Genomic DNA, 13,145 nt, shown 5'->3' on the forward strand with positions numbered 1-13,145 from the left:
AACGCTAAATCATTTAGTCGCTCTTGGCTCATAGTTGATCTGACCTTTCTTACTCATTGACGTAAGTAGTGACCCCCTGACAGCTCTGACAAAGTTGAACAAATTGACGTACATCTGCAGCAGATGGGATAGCGACATTAATGCTGAAGATATGCTTCAACCCTGCATAACTGTTTGGACTGCTCTCTAAGTGGTCTTCAAGAATAACGAAAAAGTTTTAAAAGATTGAACCAGGGACATACTGGCCAAACTCTTCCTAGAATGGCGATATGCTATTCTGTGGCAACTGGAGGGGTATCAACTTAACATCTGTTTCTAGTAAGATACAAAAGATTAACCCCAGGGAAGATCAACGCGACCTTCGACCTAATAGGTCTTGCTCTGATCTTGTTTTCATTCTAGGGCTAATTTCTGAAGAGTCCAGGGAATTGGACGAAAAAAATAGGCATGTTCTTTATTGATCTTGAAAAAGCATTCAAATATAAAAATGAAAAACTCCATATTTTTGTATATAGGCGCTTGAAATGTCTACAGTAGGGTTCATTGATACGCTGAATCCGACGGTGTGATTTTTTTTTTCAATTTATGGACTTTTAGGGGGTATTTCCCCAAATGGCGGTTCTAGTCTCTCTCGCGCCTGGGGCAAAATATTCTTTAGCCCCCCACCCCTGTCTAACAATATTGTCAGGCCAAATGCTTAAAAAAATCATTTATTAACAAAATTTACAATTATTTAAAACTGACTTTTCTTACTTTACTCTCTGCAAAATAATTAATATCTCCTCCCAATTGATTGGATCTAATTCTTCGCGTTTTATGCTCATTAACGCTAAACCATTTAGCCACTCCATCCAGTAATCGATCTGACCTTTCTTAGTAATTGACGTAAATGCTGACCCTCCCCCCTAGAACTGAAGAAGTTATGACAGCTTTGAATAGATTGAAAAATGGATGTGCATCTGCAGTCGATGGGATCACGGCAGAGATGCTGAGGACATCACTTCGAGACTGTATATGTTATTGGACTGCTCTCCTAGCTGTTATTTTGAATAACAAAAAAGTCCCAAAAGATTGAACTAATAGCAGAGAAGCTGGGGATACGTGTTTCTTCACGATAATGTTTGGTATCAAACAGGGATGTGTCCTATCCCCATTACTGTTTGTTATTGTTATATTGCAGCCGACAGATCTCTGACTTGCACTTTGCTGAACACGTTGTTCTTCTTGAAGAAGCAAAACAGTGACAGCAGCTACTATTCAACACCATAGAGAGGAAGGCCGAAAAAGTGGGGCTTACAGTGGACATCAGTAAGATAAAGAGCATGGCGACATTTGAGTCTCCATACTAAAATGCAAAGATAAAGCATTTGAACAGGTAAAGTAATTTAAGTACCTCGGGAATTGGATTGATTATAATAATGAAATAGGCAACGAAATCAAGAGAAGGATCGGACAAGCTGCATTTGCTTTTAATAAGTTAAAACCGATCTGGCTCAGTAGGAAGTACTCTATGCGCTTGAAGCTCCGCTTCATGAATAGCAAGGTGATATCTATTTTTTTTTCTATGTAAGTGAATGCTGGAAATTTAATGACAAACACGTCCTAGTCTTCGAAAACATATACCTTGGAAGAATACTAAACATACCGTGGAATAAAAAAGTCAACAACACAAGAGTTTGCCGGCAAATTGGTTAACCTTTCGTAAATGACCTTCTGGAACCTAGGAGACGGACGTACCTTGACCACGATCTTAGTATGCCAAAGGATAAACTCCCATGCACTTTTTACGAGTTGGCCCGGAAAAAAGGCGCAAAAGAGGCGGATAAAGTCACACCTTGTGTCGGCAGTATGAACATGATCTTAGAAGAGGGGAGATGTCTCTTCAGCCACAGTGTGAGGACGTCAGGGCTGCAGATCAACTCTGTGATGTCTGAAATGGTCCTGTAGACACCCTATATGCCATTCCCAGCTCTGGAGGATGTAAGATCTAAAGTAAACAACCGCTCACTACTGTTCCCGACACTACAACCGCTAACAATCTTTGATAGGCAACTCTTGCGCTTCGGAGATCCCTTAATTTCTGTATTGCAAAATTTTTTTAAACACATCTATTGGTTTCTTTACCATCTATTGGATTTTGGCGTTGAATTAGGTTTTTCATGTTTTTGAGTTGTCGGAACAACTGAATAGAATCTAAATCATCGCAATATTTTACTTATATTGCTACTTACTTTTACTTTCGAGGAATGTTGAAAGGAAAGAAAATTTGAAAGAAATTGAAGGAAAATTAAAGGGAAAAGGGAAAACTTCGGATTCAAATTGTTTTAATTTACTGCCAACTGTGCCCTCTACTTTATTTTAATGAACACGACATTTTAAAGATTGTAAAATGATTATAAACAACAGATCATTTATTTTCCGCCCCTAAATTTTCTGCACCCGAGGTAAGTGCCCCTCTGTCAGCCCCTAAAACTTTTCAGCTTTTGTTTTCGGCTTTTCTGCAGGAATCCAGAGTTTGGCTTGCTATTTGTGTGTTGATGAAAATTTGTAGACAAATTTTAACAAACTTCTCCCTTTACAAAATATTGTAACAAATAGTGTTGTTTAATTTAGTTTTATAGATATGTATATATAGCTATATATACATATATATATATATATATATATATATATATATATATATATATATATATATATATATATATATATATATATATATATATATATATATATATATATATATATATATATATATATATATATATATATATATATATAAGCTCTTAAATCTGTTTTTGCCTATCAATAATTAGTTGTTCTTATTTAAGAGATGTATCGAGTAACCTTTTGAAGGCGATAGATGCCAAGACGCTAGAAAACCTACGAGAGCTAACATTTTTACATTTAAGTAGTAATATGATCACAGAATTGCAGCCACACATGTTTCGTCTTCTTGAAAAATTGGAAGACATTGACATATCGCGGAACCTACTGAGCAAAGTTTTAAGTGGAGTGTTTCAAGGTAGGTCAGTAAAATTGAGATCTATTGTTTATCGATTTGATCATTAGGAGAGGATCTTAGATATTGTTTCAAAAAAAGATGCAGAAGGGGGCGTAAATAACTTAAGAAAAAGTTGTACATATAATCTGCGCCAAATTGAATTAAGAGTAATGTTCTATGGCATATTGTCTTATGCTCGATCATTTTAATTTTTATGTTTTGTCGTTTTTTGGCAGGTATTTAGGAAAATCAAATTGAATCACGAACAAAAAACTTATAGAGTAGAATTTTTTTTAGAGTAAAATATTTTTATTTATAACACATACATAAATAAATGTCACGAAACAGCGCACATGCCTGGTGGCATACTTTAGCGCTGAAAATATTGCCAACGAAAATACACAGCCATTCTGTAACTAAATTTTACAACAACGAAAAAAAATAACCCTAATGAACAAAATGCTTAGCATGTCATAAGATATTTCTTCACCAGTCGTAGAAAATGTCGCTTGTTGCTGCATCCTCGAACTGATGCTGGAATTGAGTTCCAGATTTTTGGGCCAGTGTGACGGATGCTGAATCCCGCTCTAGATAGCGGGCGAATTTTGTACGAAAAGTTTGAACGATTTGTAGTTGGATAATTATGAAATTGAGTATTAATTGGAAAAATGCCCGAGATATTTACAGTTAAATTACTATATTGATAATCGTGACAAATACTAGAGATAGAAATTAAATGAAGTTGGTCCAAAGAGAAAATTCCTGAAGTCCAATATAGGTGTCTAACTGAAGATCTGCAATCAACATTAAAAAAAATCCTCATTGCTTTATTCTGAAGTATTTGGAGAGATTTGAAAACAGACGAAAAGGTAGATACCCAAACCGAAATGCAATAGAGAAAATATGGGTGGACGAAAGAATAATAAATAGATTTTAGAATAGCCTTAGGAAAGAAATGACGAAGACGAGTTAGCATGCCAATGTTTTGAGAAATTTATAACGACAGCGTTTTTACATAATTATGAAAAGACAAATTTTCATTTAAAATAATCCCAAGATGTTTGAACTGATCTACCCGTTTTAATTCAAGACCATTCAAGAAAAGAGAGAAGCTATCTGAAACTACTGATCCAGTTCACGAAAATAACATATATTGGCATTTTTTTTTCATTAAGAGCTAGTAAATTTCTTGAATACCAATCGGATACAATTAGTAACGTACTTTCGAGGTTCTGGAAAAGAACTGATAGGTCCTGGTGAGAAGCAAAATTTACTACATCATCAGCAAACATTATAATTTTACAAAGAGGTAAAACTTCTGGCAAATCATTTATAAAAAGAAGAAATAGAATAAGCCCAAAGACAGAGCCCTGAGGCACTCCGTAATTAATCGGAAAAGTTTCGGAACGGAGATCACGAGATTTATCTACACAATCTAGTCGTCTCCCAGAAAGGTAAGATGCGAAAAATTTAACAGCTTGTGTTGAAAACCCATAAGACTTGAGTTTAAAAAGAAGCAACGACAGGTTTACGGTGTCAAACGCCTTGGCGACATCAGGAAAAATCGCCAACGCGTGTTGACCATCGACGCGTGTTGACCATCGTAATAAATTACAATGAATTACAGAACGGTTGTAACTTCTATATTCAGGATGGCTCAAAGTTCATAAATTACACTCACTTTTCCGACGCCCTAAATGTTCTTTTTCTGTGCAAACTTGACCTGCTATACTTAAGTCCCTTCTGTCCTTGGAGATTGTCTTGGGGTCTCTTCCTTCCTTGTGGCGCGGATATGTCTTCTGTATGCCTTATGGTCTTCCGCTAGGTGAAAGAGGTCAAAAAGGTGATGAGACGCAAAATTTCCTTTCCGCCTCTAAGCCTTCAAGGAAGATTTTTGGGAGACGGGACTGACTCATTTGTCTTTACGTGACCAAACCAACGAAGTTGCTTCGTTGGTCTTCAAGGAGTTTATTTGATTTTAAGGCCTTCAAGGAGTTTGACGTTTGAGATTCGATCAAGCTAGGTTATACCAGCAATACTGCGGAGACATTTCGTTTCAAACGCTGCGAGTCGATACTGCTCATCTATCTTCAACGTCCACGTTTCACATGAGTATATTGTGAACGGGGGTAATCAACGTGTCAAAAATTCGTGTCTTAAATCGTAAAGATAAATCCTTGTTTAATTAAATTGGAATATGGGCAGTGAAACAAGAATTCGCAAGGGTGAGCCGTCTTTTCATGCCTTTTGAGTAAGCTACCTTGTCTGTCAGAACAACACTGATGTGTGTGCCACAAGTTGTTTCCACCAGAGATAAAACACCTGTGAGGAAGAGATTAAACAGTTTCGAGGAGAAGATACATCCTTGAACGACTCCTGTGGACGTTTGAAAGCTATCTGTGAGACCTTCACAAGTCAAGACACGACTCCTAAATTTAGAGTACGTATCTTTGATAAGGTCGACTAGATTTGATGGAATTCCGTAATGGAGGAGGATGTGCCATAACCCTTTCTCCAAATAAGGTCAAATGCTTAATGAGGTCAAAGAAGAGCTGGTAAAATACGCGGCTGTATTCCAGATACTTCTCTAAAATCTGGAGCAGAATAAAAATTTGGCCAGTAGTCGATCTCCAGGGGGCAAAAACTGGATTGGTATTCTTGGCTGAGGAAGACACGGCTCTGATACGTTGAAGTGTAATCCTGGAAAGAATTTTCGTGGTTACACTTGTTAGGCTAATGGGACAGTAATTATCACATACTACGTTTCACATCTTCTATTGTACCGGAATAATTGTGGTCTCGCACCAGGAAGTCGGGAAATGTTCCTTTTGCCAGGCAGCGGAAGCGATCCTGTGGAAAAGATCTATAAGTGACTCACACTTGACTTTTAGCAGTTCTAATTGTATTCCGTCAGGTCCAAGGCTCGTGTTTGCCTTCAGCGATCGGATGGCCTCTTCAACTTCAGAGTGGAGGGAAGTGGGCTAGAGTCTGGTAAAGTGACTGTAAGTAGGTCAAGGACGGCCGGGTTTGGAAGGATATTACGATTAAGATTTTATTTGAAATACTTTGTCCATCACGAGTGGATGCCTTCTGTAATTTGTACAAGAGAACCGTTTTTGTCTAGCAATGTGTAGCAATTGAGAATTTTCTTGCTTGCTAGCTCTTGATCGTTTTTAATTTAATGCCGATAATGCATCCTTCTGGTGACCTACACCACCAAGAATTTATCCCATTGCGGGGAGAAGGTTTGTGACTGGCGGGACATATCCATACGCCAATCGGCCCGCCCAGTGCACTTTAGAGGGGCTTTCCACCTCCTCCGTCTGAACTTAAGACCCACAGAAATAAAGGTTTCAGTTGTATTTATAGACCCCCAGTGACTGGGTCTCCCCTAGATCCGCACCTCCCTACCTGGAGGTATCCTGCTTATCTACAAGATCTTTCCCTATCCGCCACCTGGGGACACGCTGAGTCACCTGGATGAGGCCCCTACTGAGAATATGACTCAGTAGTTCTCAAAACTGTTTTGAACTCCAGTAGTAAAGTAGTACTTTGTGTGAACTGCTGAAGAAGAATATCTTAAGTAGATTGACCGAGACATTTCAAGTGCGACTGCGTAAGACCATTGTAAGACCACTTGGCTGGGAACAGTTTGCAAAGGCAAATGTAATGCGCTGGAATGAAAAAATAGAAATCGAAAGCATAAAAAATGGTTTGCAACTGTAATTCAAGGTCCCCAACCAACATATGTTAAATGACTAATTGTAAACGCCAAAGCTGTCATCACCATTTCTTGAATGAAGAAATTTACAAGTTTTGTTTTCATTCTGTATTTTGTCAGTCTCGCGCTTAAAGTTCAACCACAAGTTTCTCTGATAGTTATATTTTTGTTGGACAAATTCATAAGCAATCGCGAGCAAACATTTTCAGTAGATTTGCATAAACGTGTATTTTTATAAGGATCATCTTTGAAAGTTTTGCCGGGACGGTAAAACAAGCCGTATGCGTGGATTTAGCTGAATTTGCTATGCTAATGTTTTTTGCGAATATAAAATTTGAAATTGAGCAGAAATCATTTCACCTAATTTAGCAGTTATTTTATTTAATGATGTAAGATGGCACACGTAAGGCTTCAATATTTGAAAATATTCGAAGCGATTGGCGACCTTTGACGCTACCAATACTACTGGCAACTCAATTAAGTACTCAGTAATCTATGCTACACAGGCAGCTGTGCATGCCTGGAATTTTTTTTTTCCGGAATTTTCCGATCCCACTTTTATCTGGCCCCAATTGGATGATAAAAAAAGGCCGATTTTTGGCAACCTAATATCTCTGATAATTTAAACATTCGCCCAATTATCCTAGTCATTTTTTCCTTATGACCGTAGGAATTGTAACCCCACAAAATTTTGCACGGTTTATTGTTTGATACAGTATCCCTCAAAACACCTTTTCATTTTGATTTCATTGTCTGAATTGAACATTAACTAATCACTTCTCTATATGCGGTTCTGGTTTCAGTTTAACAGAAGAAAAACACTAGAAAATCACAATTTGTTTGGGAGTTGATCCAAAAGGCTTTCATTCGAAACCTTTACCCGTGGACTATTTAGCTTTCCAGGGAATATTTCACGCCATTTTAGTGCAGCCTTTACCATTTAATAAAATCTTAGAAATGAGCTGAATATAAAAATCTAGATTTATTTCAAATTTTATTCTTAATGCATAGGTCTCAAGTCACTAAAGTTTCTTCGTTTGAACAACAATGTCTTAGAGGATATAGAGCTTGGAAGCTTTGCCAACCTAAGAGCGTTAGAAACTCTGCAACTTCAAAATAATAAAATTGGTCAGTTGGAACTAGGAGTGTTTGATGACCTGGAGAGTTTAGATCATCTTGTACTGACATCAAATGCTATCATTGAACTCCCCCCTGGACTCTTTCAAAAGCAAGTAACTTATTTTATTAGACATGTTGTTATAATCAATTTATAGTCCGTTTTCCAAACCTGTATTTTGTAAAAATCCATTTTTAACCAGAAGGATCTAGCTATAGCCCATTATATAAACCGGTGAAGTAACGCAGAGAACAGATAAACCTGATAAAGAAACAAATAAGAAAAATTACAGTACGATAGAACAACAAAAGTAAGTGCCTCTGAACAATTGAACAAGAGGATGGTAATCACCTAACCGCAAATACCCTAAACCTTTTGTTTTAGCTTTAAGTCAGACTTTTTATAAGACACCAAAATATCATTTCCACCAGACTTATAAACAATCGTTTGGCTTCCGTACCGCCGAAGCAAAACGATAAACACTTGCAATAATAAAAATACAAAACTCGAATATCTCGCACATCTTGAATATTAAACAAGGTGCTCAAACCTCACAATGAAAAATCGCAATACATTGAATACATTTAAGCTGAAGCCTAGAGAAAATTGATTGCGATTTGACCAGGATTATATACAATTTAAGCCTAGCCAGCTCTTAATATACTCCTAACATCATCAAGCTTATCAGAAGTAGATACACAAGAGCAAATACTAATACCAAGCCGCTACAGCATATGAACCAACTTAATCAAGAAGAAACCGCAACTAACATCGCTAGTTTGATAATGTGAATTCAACACTTAGGCTAACATTTACATTTTGTTAGAATTAAAGTAAGAACGATTTCTTAAAAAATGAAAACAAACTGATACGACTTGTTTAAACCAATTTGAGAACGGCTAATTAGCAGCAAATAATGAGCGCATGGGATTTACAATAAATAAGTTAAACTTGAAAAATGCCGCAGAATAATACACGGCAAGATCGAAAAAAGACAAGTAAAGTGATTTGAGGGCAACTAACCCCCCTCTTACGCCCACCTTCTCCCCAAACACATCCAATCAAAATTTGGATATAGCCATTTTGTTCAACGTAGTTGAAAGTTCTGGAAATTATATGTTTGAGCAGGACACTCCCCCCACAGTCTTCAGGGGCAAGGGTTATAATTTATACCCTGGGGGCATATGGGGTTCTTATGGAAGGAATGCTCGTATAAACTTCAGAGAGGGCTCATTTGATTGGAAATTGAAAGTTCTAGTTCACTTTTTAAGAGTCAAGAGAGTTAAACTAGCTCCCCCCCCCATGCTCTTTTTCCCCAAACCCGTCCGCTACAAATTTTGAGATAGCCACTGTTTTGGAAATTGTTCAAAAATTAGATAACAAAAACGTCCCCCAATACCCGGGGGATAGGCGTTGTAAGTGTTGTCCTGGGGGCGTTTATGGTTCTCATGAAAAGGATGCTCGTATATACTTCAGAGAAGGCTCATTCGATTGGAAATTGAAAGTTCTAGTTCTCTTTTTAAGCGTCAAAAGATATTGGAGGGTAACGAGCTTCCCCCCCCCCAAACCCGTCCGCTACAAATTTTGAGATAGCCACTGTTTTGAAAATTTTTCAAAAATTAGATAACAAAAACGTCCCCAAGTGTCCGGTGGATATGCGTTGTAAGTGTTGTCCTGGGGGCGTTTATGGTTCTCATGAAAGGGATGCTCGTATAAACTTCAGAGAAGGCTCATTTGATTGAAAATCGAACGTTGTAGTTCAATTTTTAAGAGTCAAAAGATATCCGAGGGCAACTAGTCCCCCCCCCCCCACACACACACATCATTTTTTCCCCAAGCCCATCCGATAAAATTTTTATAATAGCTATTTCATTAAAAATAGTTCAAAGGTCAGATAAAAAATGTTTCTGTGTCAACGGAACCCTCCAGGGCCTGGAGGCAGGCGTTATGAGTAATGCTCTAGGGGCATATACAGTTCTCATGGAAGGGATGCTCGTATAAACTTCGGAGAGGGCTCATTCGATTGGGAATTGAAAGTTCTCGTTCAATTTTTAAGATTCAAGATAGATCGGAGTGAAAGTATCCTCCCCCCCTCCTGAACGCTCTAAGTGCATCACAGACAAATTTTGAGACATACAATTTTTTAAAAATAGTTTGAAGTCCTGATAACAAAAATCTTCGGTGTCGACGCAGCCCCCCATGGCCCGGGGGTAGGCATTGTATGTTATGCCCTTGGGGCATATATGGTTGTTATGGAAGGGATTCTCGTATAAAATTCCTAGAGGGCTCATCTGATTTGAAATTGAAAGTTGTAATTCACTTTTTTAGAGTCAAAAGTTATTGGAGGGCAGCTAGCGTCCCCCCACGCTCGATTTATTTTTTTCCGAAGATACCTCATATAAAAGGGGTCGTCGTATAAACTTCAAAGGGGGCTCATTCAATTGGAAATCATGAGTTCAAGTGCCCTTTTTAAGAGTCAAAAGGGATCAGAGGGCAACTGGCCCCCCAAGCCCTTTTCCCAAAATGCATCTGATAAAAAAAATTGAGGTAGCCATATTGTTAAAAATAGTTGAAAGATTATATAACAAAAACTCCTTTACGTATGGTCATTTCGTTGAAGTTCAACCACAAGTTTCTCTGATAATTATATTTTTGTTGGACAAATTCATAAGCAATCGCGAGCAAACATTTTCAGTAGATTTGCATAAACGCGTATTTTTAAACTTGAAACAGCCCCCCCCCCAACTAGATGCATCTTGAACAGTCTTGGAAAGTATAAACAACATCAAATTGAATATTTGATATATAATGATATTAATTGTTGAAAGATCAATCATTTCAAGAATTTATTTCTCTGTAATTGTATTTTTATTTTCAATACTGTAAGAACTGGAAAAGCAAATATTTGTAATATAATCCATTTTCAGTTAAGTGCCAATGACGCAGTAGGCCTTTGTTTTTTTTTACAGTTAGGAAAGGAGGCAGCATCCAAACACTTGTTTGTAGGGAAACTATATTCGTGTTTAGCAACTTTAAAAAGAGCTAATAAATTAAACTGAATATTTGATGTGTAGTGATATTAATTGCTGAAGGCTCATCAGTTCAAAATATTACTATAATTTTAATATTTATTTTCAATATTAAGTACAAAAGAAAATATGTGTCATAAAACTGGTTTTCAGTAAAGCGCCAATGACGCAGTAGGTTTTAGATTTTTACAGTGAGAGAAGGAGGTTTTACCCAAACTCTTGTTTGTTGTGATGTTTGTTCGTTTCAAGCTTGATTTGCATATTCAATTTAAGTTTCACCCGTTTTAAGATTTATTTATTAATTTACATTAATATCTATTGTATTTTTGTCTGCATTGATTGTTTATCTAATATCTGTTCGTTTTAAGTTTCATTTATACTTCAATAAAATAATATTTTTTTTTCGTTTTAAGCTTGATATTCATATTCAATCTAAGCAGTCTTGCTTGAAATTAAAGGGTCTTAGCTCTGCCAATCTAGATTTAGGGGGATCATTTTCTGCATCTGACGAATCGGTAGACTGGGGACGCGGTACCCATCTTTCTGGAAATTTTGCTCTTTTTATTCGGCTAACATGTGCCTTGTAAGTTCCTCCACTATCGGGGCTCTCCATTTTAAAAGTATAATCGTTATCGTACTTTCTGACTACTCTGTACGGTCCAGAATATTTGTTGCAAAGTTATTTGCCTTCCGTCTTTGCCTCGTTCTTTAGGTAGACGCAATCTCCTATCTTGAAATCTATTTTCCCCTTGACTTTGGGTTGGTTTCTTAGTTCTTGGCTTATTTTACATTTTTCCAACTCTTGCCTAACTATCTTATAAGTTTTCCTCATCCTAGTTATGAACTCCTGTTTGTAATCCTCCGAGTTATTATAATATTTTCGGGATTCAATATCTCGTCATAGGGGATTCTAAAATCACGACCAAAAAGTAAATAAAAAGGGTCGTCCTTGCTGGTTTCTGAATAAGCAGTATTGATTATGTTAGTTAAATAAGGTAAGAATTGATCCCCATCGTTCCTGTTGTCTTTTGTATAAATGCGTAATACATTCGAAAATATTTTATGCCTATTTTCTATTTTACCATTAGCTTGTGGGTGATATGGCGACTTGACCAATTTCTCTATGTTAACGAAACTCATTAAGTCTTTTGTTACTTCTGAAATAAAATCGCTACAGTTGTCACTTAAAACTTTATTTGGAATGCCAAATTTTAAAAATAATTTAGCTAACGCCTTACTTGATGCGTAAGCACCTTGATTCTTTAATGCTTTTGCAAAAGTAAAACCAGAAAAATGGTCTATAACTGAAAGAATACAAGTATGGCCTCTGTTGGAGACAGGTAATCCTCCACTGGTTCCATATAAATCAAATGAGACAATATTAAAGGGGAATCTGGCTACCGGAACTCTTCCCATTTGAGTATTAGGATATGCTTGGGGTTTTTTTCTTAAGTTACACGCTTCGCATGTACGTACAAATTCCTTGAGTTTTGCTACAGCCGACGGCACGTAAAAATATTGGTTTAATTTATGGAAAGTTTTCGTTACTCCTAAATGTCCACCTATGTCTGAATGAAAATATTCGAATGCAGGTGTTATTAAGTTTTGCGGTAATGCTGGTATTATTGATGTTTGGTTTCTATTTTCCTCAGCAGTCAAGATTCTGCATGGTATTTTTTCATCAAGGTCGTAGTAAAAATTTTCTATCTATTTTCTAAGAGTTTTAAATTTATCTAGTAGCACATCCTCCTTGACAAAATAATTAATAAGTGCTAAACACATTTCGTCCTTTTTTGATTTATTTTTATATTTTCTAAAGACAAGGGACAATAGTTATCCTTATTTTCTTTTACTGTGTCTTTGACTTTGTTTTTCTTACATTTATGTTTGTCTTAGTATTGATAGCGTTAACTTCATTTTCTTCAGTTTCCGACGGCATATTTTCTGGGAATTTACTCAAAAAGTCGCAAGCTCCATTTTGTTTACCTTTTAAATATTCAAATTCGTAATCTAGGTCTTGGGTTTTCCTAATCTATCTAGCTAGAAGTCCCGTGGGGTTTTTAAATGTGCGCAGGTACTGCAAGCTTTTATGGTCTGATCGTAGTATAGATTTTCTACCGATTAAATAGTGTCTAAATTTGTCCAAGTGCTGGATTATAGATAATAATTCCAAGGTTGTGGCGGAATAACTACTTTCGCCTTTTGATAAAGTTCTACTCGAATAGCATATAACTTTTTCTATATTGTTTTGTTTAGGTGTTCCCTCTAGAGGATTAG

General features: G+C 36.7%; 1 protein-coding gene across 1 annotated transcript in view; it reads left to right on the top strand.

The window, feature by feature from the left end:
* Nucleotides 1–13,145, top strand: part of LOC148952325 (uncharacterized) — a 289,139-nt gene that overhangs the window by 177,895 nt on the left and 98,099 nt on the right. The window contains exons 6-7 of the mRNA XM_089088930.1: nt 2,829–3,022; nt 7,734–7,950. Coding sequence (XP_088945056.1) covers nt 2,829–3,022; nt 7,734–7,950 — 411 coding nt within the window. The remainder of the gene's footprint in view (nt 1–2,828; nt 3,023–7,733; nt 7,951–13,145) is intronic.

Source organism: Artemia sp. Qi Xiang Cuo, chromosome 5 (assembly GCF_049724085.1).
Source record: "Artemia sp. Qi Xiang Cuo chromosome 5, ASM4972408v1, whole genome shotgun sequence".
Classification (NCBI taxonomy): Eukaryota; Metazoa; Arthropoda; class Branchiopoda; order Anostraca; family Artemiidae; genus Artemia; species Artemia sp. Qi Xiang Cuo.